General features: G+C 35.6%; 1 protein-coding gene across 1 annotated transcript; it reads left to right on the top strand.

Annotated features, from left to right (window-relative positions):
• The first annotated feature begins 268 nt into the window (after nucleotides 1-268).
• Nucleotides 269-10,794, top strand: LOC18444469 (uncharacterized). Its single transcript, XM_011628849.3, has 3 exons — nucleotides 269-1,465; nucleotides 6,617-6,908; nucleotides 10,473-10,794. The coding sequence occupies exons 1-3, from the start codon at nucleotides 785-787 to the stop codon at nucleotides 10,496-10,498; spliced, it is 999 nt and encodes a 332-aa protein (XP_011627151.1). The 5' UTR covers nucleotides 269-784; the 3' UTR covers nucleotides 10,499-10,794.
• The last annotated feature ends 1,649 nt before the right edge of the window (nucleotides 10,795-12,443 follow it).

Below are 12,443 nucleotides of genomic sequence, written 5' to 3'. Positions count from 1 at the left end.
AAAAATTTCTATTTTAGGCTTTTTTTGAAGTAATAATTTTTTTTTTCCAAAAGTATGAAAGTAGTAATGGCTGCAATGGACAAAACAAAATAAGTAAAAAAAAAAAAAAATCTTTTATAAAAAATTATAGGTAAAAAATATATGATTTTTTGAACTGATTTGAATCGTATTATAAAAAAAATGCCTTTAAAACGTTTTTATGAAAACTACGCGATTTTTTCAGACCTTTTCAAAAAGTCACCATTTAAAACTGTTTCCAAAAAACGTCGTTGTTTTGAAAAATTCGCCATTTAACTCCTCGTATGTTTAACTTCCTCGTAGGTTTGCTTTCGCTTTTTTATTGAGCTTAGCTTAATATGTACTGGTAAAGATTTGAAGGAAGAGGAGATTGTCATTTTCCCGTTCCTTCAAGGTGAAATCGCTAGAGCACGAGTACCAAAATTTTTTAAGGTAATAGCTATTTGGTTTTTTGTTTTTTTTTCAAAGATAATAGCTATTTGCCTCCCTCTGCTCCTGGTTCCTTTGTCCTTCATTTTGGTTCTCTCCTCGAGGCCCTCTAGAGATCCTTTCTGCTCCCTGCTCTTCTTCATTTTGGTTCTCTCCCTCTAGGCCCTCTAGGATCTCTACTGCTCTGTCCCTCCCTGCTCACTTCGCTATAATCATCAATGGTTTAAGTCCAATTCCTTTTCCTCCTTGCCATTTCAACATTAGCAGCTCTCTCTATAACCCACCTGCCTCAATACATCACTTTCTACTTCGCTTGCAGTTCCTTCTATAACCCATTATGAACCTAGCTGCCATGAACCTAGTTGCAGGCACCTATGAGCAGGTAGTATGGGGCTTCAAGCTCAGACTCCACAATGAAAACGAAACTGAGCAAGCGTTTCTCTCCCCCATCTTCTCTCATCATGCCCACCTCTCTCCCATCAAAGCTCTGAGTGTTTCAGGCCCTATTGCTGCCTCCTCAGGTTCAGATGAAACAGTTCGGGTATTTGACATAAACCAACGAGCAGAGATTGGAGCCCTAATCCATGACAATGGAGCCGCCTCTTGCCTGGCTTTCTATGGCTTTACTCCTAAAAATTCATCCGTCAATTTCCCTGTACATCTTATCACTGGTTCAGAGCAGGGTTCCATCTCCATTTTTGATGTCGAAGCTCTGGTTCACTTGAAATCGATTCGAGCTCACAAAAAAGGTGTAAATGACCTAACAATCCACCCAACTGGTAGGGTTGGACTGTCCATTGGTAGGGATTTGCAGTTGTGTATGACGAATTTGATAAAGGGGAGGAGGAGTTTCGGTTGTAAGTTGCAGAAAGAGGCGTCATTGATTAGGTATGGGTTGGATGGGAAGACCTTCTTTGTGGTGACTGAGAGGGTGATTTCGAGCCATGATTCAGAGGATGCGAGGTTGCTTTTGTCGATGGAAAACTCGAAGAGGGTCAATTGCATTGCACCTGCTGAGGTTTGGTCTTTCTTTCTCATTTTTTTTTCCCTCTCTCTCTTATGTTATTGTCTCTCGATCTCTTTCTTTATTTTTTTTTCTTTCTTTTTAATAGAGAAGGGTGAAGTGTACATGTTGATGAGAGGTCTGATAGAAAAGAAGAGAATTTTTGTACTTACACACAATGAAACCACTAATAACCAAGCAAAGTTCAGTTGTTTTAATGACTTTGAATTGATATTCCAACACAAAAAGTAGCAACCTTTTAAATTGTCATTTCCTGTTATTTCTTATAATGTTCCATTGCATACAAATTTACGTTTAATTTTACATTGAGGCAGTCAAATCAATATGATTATGAATGAAATGTTTTGGATTATGAAGAATTGACATTTTTTTAGTGGTTGATTTAAAGGGTCTATGGCTAGTAAGTCTCATGACTGTTGATTCTCTAGAGGATGTAAACATCAACTTTTGATAGGAACATCACTTTCCAAAAAAAAGAAAAAATCATGGCAATAACCCCATGTTGAAGCCCATAGCAATAACTATTATGTGACAAACTTGTATTTTGTCCATAATTTTAATTGAAACACCTCGTCACTTTCTGACATATCTACAAAGTCCTTGTCCCTCTCTCCAAAAGTCTAATTCTTCCCTAACACCCTACTCACAAGTCCCAACTTTTGGTATCTTAGGTAGCCATTAGAAATTGTCCACTATTCCTCCGTAATTCAGTTGCGGAGGGGGGTGGTGGTGTTGGTGGTGGGTGGTCGTTTGAGAGAGTGGGTTGGAACCAATTTTTATGCCTGCTTTCCCTCTTTGATGAACAGTCTAAATTGCCCAGATGGGAACAGTTTCTGAAATGTGGGTCTAGAAACTAAGCTCCCGTGTTTTGCTAGTTAAGCAGCTGTATTAAATTTAGCAACACAAAATGACTATCTATAACAGTAAAACTAAACCTACAAGATAATAGTGAAACGGAACCAATAATAATTTCATGCATCCTGATTGACTAGAAATCTATCTAGACAATCTCTATTGAGCAATCCACTAGAAGGAAGGATTTCTTTGGAGACAGAGATGACAAGGTTCGAAACTCTATTTTCCATACTCTACTCATTTGTCCACTTCATCAACCACACAGCTAGCTTTCCCTAAGTTGTGTTGCACTACCTAGGAGATCCATGTTTGATCTTTGAATTTGTGTTTAGATTCAAAACATTAATCCTGAATTAAAAAGTGCCTACCAAGCATTGATGTCCAGTGCTCGCTAAATTTATTGGCAAAATCAGTTCTTCAAAAAGACCCATCTCACAAACAATATGATGCAGATAAAAATTTAGAAAGTGCGCATAAATAAGGTGGGGTGTGCGTTTTAGTAGGATTGGGGATATGAATATTGGGCAAAGAGATTTAGGTTTCCTATTTTGATAGATTTGGGAGATTTACCTAGAGATTTATAGGAGATTTAGATAGAGATGATTTATGGGGAAGATAAAGATTGGGAAATTTTGGTGCGTGAGGATTTAAGGAAATAGGGAGGCGAGAGAAAATAGGGGGAGAGAAAAAATAGGGAGAGAGAGGTGGCACATGAGGTTAAGAGAGAGAAGATAGGGGAAGTATGGATTTTTTTGGTTATTTATTTATTTTATTTGAAGTGTATTTAACGGGAAGAGGTCCCTCATTATAAACAGATCAGAGAATGATCTGAGGATGAGAGTTGAATAAAGTTGATCCTGTGATAAGATCTTTTTGAGGTGGATTCCCTTGCAGACTTTGTTTTTGGGGTGGATTATCTTGTAGACCTTGTTTTTTGGGGTGGATTCCCTTGCGGACCCTGAGAGGGTTTATTCTCTCAACAATTGTTTATTTTATTGTTATTGTTATTGTTCCAGTTTAATTTTCTCCTTGCATCACAATAGCGCATTGTATTTGCATCGTAACAAAGCATAGTATTGTTTAAGTTGTTTGCTGATGTCTGAACGAGTCTTCACTAGAATGATTTCTTTGTACTGGAGGCTATATTGATTTTTCCAAATTTCCAGAAGTCCATGCTAGTCCAGGCCAGTCCATGCCAAAAATCTTTTATTGATCTCATGATAAATGCAATACTATGTTCTACAAGGTTACAGATCGAGAGACTCTTGTCATTGAATGAATTTAACAGAAAAACCATTACTTACAAAGTAATAATGAAGAAGGATTAGGATCACTCTGCTATTACCCTTGCAAACCTTGAGGAAAAGAGGAGAGAAACACTTAGATTTAGGAGCACTGATCAACTCGCTGCATAATGCATCATAATCCAGCAATCAAGTATCTGGAAGGATAGAAATCTTAAATAAATGGCAGGACCTTCTCCTTCCAACGTATAGTGTGGTGCTTATATTTTGAACCACATTTTAGAAGTAAATAGATTTTCATTGCTGGAGTGAGGATAGCATAGGAGTGTGTATTCTCAATAGTCTTGAATAGCTACTGGGTTTGGACGACCTCCTAAGCTGCCCCATTCCCAGAAATCGAGAAATGAAGTGATTCAATGACCTGAAATCAACATATCCATTCTCTATTAAAGCCAAAACATTGGTTATCTCCAGTGAACGAAAATTTGGCCCCTTGCTGCCTAGGCAGTTTTTTTTCCAAATTGCTTAGTCGTGGGCAATGTGGCATGCTCTAGGAGGGTCCATCTAGGCACCTTCCTAGGCGGCGTAAAATGCAGGCGACTAGGCGCCGCCTTGACCTGCACCTTCATTTAGCTGAATTAATACCAAACCAAAAACTGGTATTAATTAATAGATGGAAGGGTTAGATTTTTTTAATAGTAACCATGAGCAGCTATATTAATTTATTGGTAAACCAAAAAATATTAATTCAGTTTTAATTAATTAATGGAAGGATTAGATATTTTATGCCACCCTGAGTAGCTATATTAATTTATTGGTAAACCAAAAAGATAGTATTAATTTAATTTTAATTAATATATGGAAGGATTAGACTTTTTATGCCACTTGTCGATAAAGCTTTTTGCATGTAACAGTCTTGGGTAGCTATATTAATTTATTGCACTGCTTTCGTCAATTGTAAATCAGTTTGATAAATGTCTCGAAGTGCAACTTAAGTTGGAAAAAACAGGAGTCATCTAGGCCGCCTTTGTTTCTGAAGGCCTAGGCGGCCGCATCCGCATTTTTTAACCTTGATTATCTCAAAATGGAATTGCTATTCTACTTTGGTAGAATAGCCAAAACTTGATCTACCTTTGGTTTTTTTTTTGGAAAACTTGATCTACCTTTGTTAGCTAGGTTATATACTTTCCTTAAGCTTATAATAATTTCAGAGCTTATGGTGCACTTCTCATGATGAATTTCTCCTGATAGAGGCTCCTTATTTAGGGATTTTGGGATAAAACCTATTGGGGCTTACTCTTGAATTTTGAGATGATCTTAGAAATGTTAGCAAAGGCCGATAGGTCTGAATCATGAATAGGAGTTGCATAAGTGGAATTGGGAATGAAAGCTGTGTGGGTCGAGAGAGCTGCTATAGAAATGATCACTTCCATCAAGGCAATTGTCGCATCAAAGAAGTCCCCTTAATTTAATCTACCAAAAAACTAGATGTCAACTTTAATTATCTCACAGTGATTCTATAAAAGCTTCTTGGAAGATTCATCTGAGCTAGCACAAGCTACACTATATGAATTGTAAGATCTCTTCTTTGGAGATATTGCTACTGAGCAACTTTGTGCAAATATCCTTAGCCAGCTTGGGGATTCAGTTAAGTAATAAACATTCTCGAGTACACTCTAGAGGAATAACCTCAAAGAAAGAACGGATGGCTCTCCAAATATCTTTTTGTCATGTGAGAGTATTTCATTTACCTGCTTAATTAAGTTCTGAGCTCGACACTTCAGCTTGCTAGAGTGAAAAAAGCTGTACGCTGAGTTGCTGACCATCACCTTTAATTATTTGCTACCCAACTTTTGTACTCTAGGACATCTTTTCTTGCTCTAGCTATGTTAGGCTCTACATGTTGGGACTTTCCCTACACCCAACCAATTGATGCCTTTCTCTAGCATTTCTAATGTGGTTGTGGTTTGCAATAAGGTGTGTCAACATTAAACAATCAAAGTAAGGCACAACTCTGAACTTTGTCAGAAGATGCAGTTTTGGCGCCAAAAGTTTTTACAATGGTCTGAAAATGTATTTTTACCCTTTGTCATGAAATTTAAATCTCGAAAAATGGTGTAAATAAAGCAGATCTAAAATCACTTGAAAATTTTGAAAATGGGTGTTCCAGATAATATGTTCCAAGTTGCACTTTTTATAGGACTTGAAATCATTTTTATTTATATTTGTATATCTTGAGTTTGAGATGATCAATTGAAGGGTTTTATAGCATCAAAACAACCTTTTCCAATGGCTTTTCGAGATGCACCTTACTTCTGTAGTATAAGGTTGATGCCTACTATAAATTTTCTTCCTTCTAATATTTGTTGCATCCAATCCATGAAGCACCTGTGAATAGAGAAGACCCTCACACTTGCCTCCAAAATCCCTCTCTTTTCCCCAGTGAATATATCGAGCATTTGGACTTGCTTTAGTGGACATTCTGTGGGCATCTTTTTTCTTGGGAGCTTTTTTTTTAAGAAATATTCTTTTTCTTAGAATCTGTAAAGATTCTGCAATGTTGATTCCTTTTGCTCTAGACAAGTTGATTGGAAATGACCTATCTTTTAGCAGCTCGATTCTTTTTTACTACCTTCTTTTTGTTTATGTATATGTTTTCTATATGTTTCATGCAGTTTATTATAAAATATGGTACTTAGAAATTCTTTATTTACAATTAGTGAAAACTCTTATGAACCCTAAATAAGAAATAAAGTGCAGAAATTCTCACATGTATGCAGCATAGATAGACAGCCTCTAAGAAAGGAATTGTCATAACGCTAACATCAAAGACATACACCCTTTTTGCAAAATAAATTTATGATATCCTGTTTTATTGTCAATACTTTGTAAAAATATGTTTACCTTTTTCACTCAAAATTCTTCTATTTATGCCATTCATTACTGAAATATGGCATAAACCAGCTCTTGACCTGTCATATATGTGTGTGTGCTTGCACGCGTGTGTTTATTACAAATATATGGTTATTTGACTCATTTATAACAGAATGGCCTCCTATTTACCGGTGGAGAAGATTGTAGTGTGAGAGCATGGGATCCAATGACTGGGAAGGTTGCATTTTCCTTTGAAAATGCACATTCGACTCGTCTAAAAGGCCTTGTTGTTTTTGGGGAAAGATATGACCAGGGTGATGATGCTCCATACATCATCGCATCTGCATCGTCGGATGGGTTCATAAAGGTTTGGGACTTGAGGATGGCTACAGAGAGGCCGACCCCATTGGAGGAAGCTTCCATCAAATGTCGGCTAACTTGCTTTGGAGGATCCTGTATTAGAGGTTTGTTTCTACTTTTTATCCATTCTTATTGTGATTCCTCTATCTTATTTTAACTTTGCTAAAGTATATTATAATCCAATGGACCATGCAAAACCATAGTCAATCGGAATAATGACGGAGGTGGAAAGTGAAGTTTGCCATTGGGGTGGGTCGTCACTGTCCAATGAAATAATGGACACTGATGGAAAGAGAGTGGAAGCTATCCATTAAGTCCTGCCATTGTTCGTAAAACCGGCCGGTCCAAACCGGAACCGGCCGGTTAGATCAGTATCGGCAAGGCGGTTAGATCAGTATCGGCAAGGTATTGATTCCGGTTAAGGCCGGTTTTGCGGTACTACTCAATAGACGCTCATCTTCAAAAAAAATTGGTACAAAAACCGGCCGGTTCGATGTCGAACCGGCGATATTTTCTAAAAACCGGCCGGTTTTCAGCTTACCGGACCGGTTCGTCGTTATAACAGCGTTTTATGGTAAATAACGGTAACTTATAAATGACAGCGTTATTTCAAATTCAAACCGTTATTTGTAGAAGGAAAACTGTGAATCCAAATTTCACCATTTTTTATTCGGTTTGTGGCCATATTTTGGTTTTTTTTCGTGTTTTAATGGTTTAAATCACTATATAATGAATCTAAAACAATAAATTTGGATTTAAACATTGAAAAAAACGAGTTTCTTGGATTGAAATGGCAGTTTTTTTAGGTTTTTGAAAACTTCCGCCATTCTTTCAATAATCTCCTCAATACCTAATGATTCTTCAAGAAAGTTTAGGGGTTTGATTGCTATTCGAAGTATTTACTAGATTCAAGCTTTAATTTGATCATAAAACAAAACAATAAAGGGTTTATTTTAGCCCGAATGGTTGCTGCTCCAAGAACCTGTCTTCTACCTAAAAAACGGATTTTTTGTCATTGGTTGTTTTTTGTCAAATTAAGTTGTGTATTTCAATAATTGAGGCTTTATAGCTCAAATAAAATTACTATGTTTATTTATTATTGAGTAAATTTTTTTATATCAATTTTTTCGTTGCATCATAAACGAAAATTTCATAGATCTCGAATTTCCGCAATTTTTTCAATTAAATAAAAAATAGCTAATATTTTTTGATGATATTGGGTGCGTTTGAAAGATGATCGAAGCCTTTACAATGCATGTATGTTTATTTTTTCAATTATCCAAACATTGAGGGTCGTTTCTTGCTCGAAATGTTGCTTCATTTTTTGGGTTTTTGAAATGTCGATTTTTCTAAAAAAGATATTTTGTTGAAGAAAATTATGTTTTTTGATAAAATTGAGAAATATTTTTCTATTTTGCTTAATAAATTTTTTTTAATAGAATTATGATTTTTTTAATAAAATTACATTTTTTTGATGAATATGGGAAGTGTTTTTCTATTTTGCTTAATAAAATTATTCATTTGATAAAATTATTTATTGATGAAATTGATTCTTCTTTTTGATAAGGGCATGATAATGTCGCTCGATTTTTTAGCTATCTTTTTTTTTAAGTTGATATATTTATATTTGTAATTATGGAAATGGGATATTTTGTTTTTTAAAGTGCATGTAAAAATTATGGTTGCCTTATGTTCAATGAAACACTACACCATCTTGTATGTGCTTTGTTCTTCTCCTTTTTCTTTATTTATTTATTTTGTTCATTCTCTATCAAGTTTTTGGAATGTTATGGAAATAGCCTTTAAAAGATCAACCATTTTTAAAAAAATCGGCCGACTAACTCGGGATCAGTCACTGGCCGATCCTGATCTGGCCCGATTCCAGAGAGAGAGAGAGAGAGTTATGCAACGATCTTAATTTCAAATCATCCCTCATTTGATAAAATGATTTTTCTAAAAAAGAAAAATTTCATTTTGTGTAGTAAAATTATATATATTTTTTATCAATATGGGCAGTTTTTTCTATATTATATGACAAAAATATCTTCAAAAAAATATCCTAAGCTATTTTCAAGCACATGACCATAGTATTCGAATATTACTTTATAAAAAGTTGTTTCAATTTTTTTTTTGTAAAATAAATGTATGTAATAAGATATTATACATTTAGTCTACATATTTTTAGTTTTTTTTTTTAATATTTTGAGAGTTTTTAACCTAGTTTTTTTAAAAAATCTACTTGACCAGTTAGTCAGGTTAACCGCCGCGGTTAGTCCGGGTCCAGTTCAAACCGCTCCTAACCCCATGTCCGATTAACCGTTCCGGTTCGATTTTGCAAACACTGGGTCCTGCTTTCTCTCTCTCTCTCTCTCATCCTTTTATTGGATGGTGATGGCTCTCTCTTTTCATTCATCCCATTGTTGGGTGGTGATGACTCAAGTGGATTATGGTTTTGCCGTTTTATACATTTCCCATTAGATGATAAAATCCTTCAACCTTTTGTTGATTCTGTTGCTTCATTCCCCCTTGCTCATTCACATGAGATTCGATACCGCTTTTCTGGTCTCTTTTCCCTTGAGCATCCTCCTTTGTGGATCGCCAAGCTTTTGTACTTCTCTTTCTTATCAATTTAAGGTTAACAATATCCAAAAGAAAAAAAATACACACTGATGTACGAAAAGAGTCCAACCTTTTTGAGATAGGCCAAAACATCTTACTCAAGTGCTTCCTTTATAGCACTATTTCTGGCAATTGCAAAAGGGTGTTTGAGTGGCTTACTGTTCACTATCACGAAAGGCCATCAATTGGCTGTTCTCTGACTTGTTTTGAAGTTGTAACACTTACCTTTCTTATGTTTTGCCCAATTAAGTTGAAACTGTGTTTTTTTTTTTTGTGTGTGTGTGCATGTGTGTACAACATGTGGAACTATTTGCTTCCATACATTTATGTATAATTATTTGGGTAAGGATACCTTGTGTATGTTCATTTGTATGCATTTACATGCATGCGAGTGTGTATGTGTACCCACACTTGCATCAGGAATTACTGCAAGGGATGCTGCCATTTTGTTCAAAGTGTTTTTTTTTTTTTTCTTTGGATGATTGCCCTTTTGTTCCAAATGTTATTTAATAAGGTTAAACAAGACTAGCTATGCATGGTTTGGGGCTTTTTTGTGGGTTTGGTTGTTAATGCATACATTTTATTATGTTTCCACAACCTTGCTTTGTCAACAAAAATGCTTTCACAAGTGGATTTATGTTCAAATGTGCATGCGATAGTCCACCTCATACATGACTTTGCATGATATATTCTAGCTTCTACACATCCAGCCATCATGAAAAGTTTTTAATTGTGGTTGGTAGAAGTTAAACTCTATTTCTTTGTCAAGGAAACACACATAGGAAAGAAAAACTGTACTGTGTTTTTCAGATATATCTAAATTTTTTGTAAATTTTATGCAGAAAATGTTTGCCTCGTTGATTATAGTTCACATGTTCTTCATTTCTATTAGCATAGTTGATATTTTGGTCACAAATACCCTCTTTTAAGTTTCCGTGCCATTTGTGTATGTGCATGCTCTGTGTGTTTGTGGGTGTGTGTGTGAGAGAGAGAGAGAGAGATGATGATGATGATGACGACAACAATTATGGTGTTTTTTGTTCTCTCAGCTTCGAGAAAATCATTGAAGAGTTGAAACTTTCTGGAGCGTACACTATAACTTTGGGGATTCTATTAGATGATAGATGGGGCCACACAAGATGGACATACGGCTTTTAGTACACCAAAAATGATTGATTGAGGTATTATTCTGGAGTCTGAAAATGGTGAGAGATTCACAGCCTGTTGGTTACTTTGTTTTTTCATGGGATCAACTTTATGTTGGATTTGAATAGTCAAGATTGTATAAATATTCGGAAGCCTATCAATTTTGATGTGAAATGCTTATTGGACCATTTCCTTAAAGGCTGATAGTGTCATTTTCTTTGGGCATATTAGCTTTTTGAACTTGCGCATGAGACAATTCTTCAGTTTTCTTTATGCGCTCCTATGCTTCTTTTGTTGGAGAGAGCTTAATATATATTTGGTTTTAGTGTTTAGTCAAGAATGTGTAAAGCGGTGACGAAAAATCATCAATCCAACCGATCCTGAATCGCTTGAGTAAGATCGAGTTCATCAGCTGGAAATCGGCTCGATTATCTGGTTTTTAGCTACTTTATTATTATTATTTTTAATCTCTTTGTTAGATATCAACCTGTCTTGGGTATCACTCAAGCCCGAAGGGTCCAATTGGAATGGGATCCTCGCAAGTTGGGGCCCTGTTCTGATATTTGAAACGCTAGTATAAACATTTGAAATGCTTATTGAACCTTTTTTGTTTTAATTGGTTTCTTAGGTTGGAATCGGCTTGTTCACGGGCTTATGAGATTTTTCCATCTAGCTCAAATGTTGGGAGACTATTTTTCAGTCCTCTTCTTGTACTTCTTTTTTCATCCGAGAGAGAGATTAAATGTGGTGCCATGTAAAAGAGAGGGATAGGATTGGTTGCTTTCATATGAGAGAGAGAGATTAAATGTGGTGCCATCTAATACAGAGGGATAGGATTAGTTGCTTTCTTATGAGAGAGACAGACTTATTGTTCTTTTGCGATTGTGATGTAACAAAAACTATACAAGTCTATTTATCTTTGGTACAGAAGGTCGCAATCACTCATAGCTGTCTGTCTGATATAGGAATTGATAGTTGGGAACATTGCCTTTGATTGTGCTCAAGTTTAAAAGAATTTTTTTTGGAACTTTGTTCGTAAATATGATATATTCTATTAGTATGATTTTACATCTAACAACTAGTGGTGATTATGACTTTGTTTTATGCCTTTTGCCTGCAAGACCTTAAGTTAGGAGTTGGCACTAGTCACACTCATACATTCTTGGCCTCTTCTTGATGATGGAACTAAGAGGTGGGAACCTTAAAAGTGAGGAATCATGTGCTAAAAGCCTATCACTTGGGGACCTTGCTTTTTTTTGTACTACATTGGTGGGTTTTGGAATGGACTGGCCGGTCTGAGTTATCGGATTGCTGACTTGTGCCTTGATCAGTTTGGTCTAAACTAAAAATTGGTTTAATAAGAAGTGTTCAAATTAATGTTTGACTGATTTTGGCTAGTAAGATTTATTATTTTAACTAGCTAAATGAAGTTAGGCAAATTTTTTGTACTATACTATTTCATATTTAAAATTCTTATTTTTATATCTGTCTTTTATTTTCTAAGATTTGGTCTAAGGGGTTTAACCAAGGTTTAGGTCTTTGGATTGATTTTAATTGAACCAAACCCTTCAACTCTTCTCCGGTTGGTATAATCCTCGTAACGTTGTTAATTTGTTGGGTGAAAAATTTATATTCTTTGACTTGTTGAATATGACTATGGGCAGTCAATAATCGAACCAATCTTTTGTTGATGAAGTAGAGGCAAAGAAACCTTATGACCTCTGTTTGTTCTCAACAATCATATTGCCTCTATTTGTTCTCAACAAATCATCCCATGCCTATTAATGCTCTTTTAATAGTAGTTCAGGTTTTAAAGGTTGCACGCTGTTTGTTTTGCAAAACGTTGTGTGAAACTCATGGAGAGAAAGAGAGAG

This window comes from Amborella trichopoda, chromosome 11, assembly GCF_054954075.1.
Source record: "Amborella trichopoda isolate Santa Cruz 75 chromosome 11, AtrichopodaSantaCruz75HAP2 v2.0, whole genome shotgun sequence".
Lineage (NCBI taxonomy): Eukaryota > Viridiplantae > Streptophyta > Magnoliopsida > Amborellales > Amborellaceae > Amborella > Amborella trichopoda.
The sequence above is the reverse complement of the archived record's forward strand: the minus strand, read 5'-3'. Positions and strand labels throughout refer to the sequence as shown.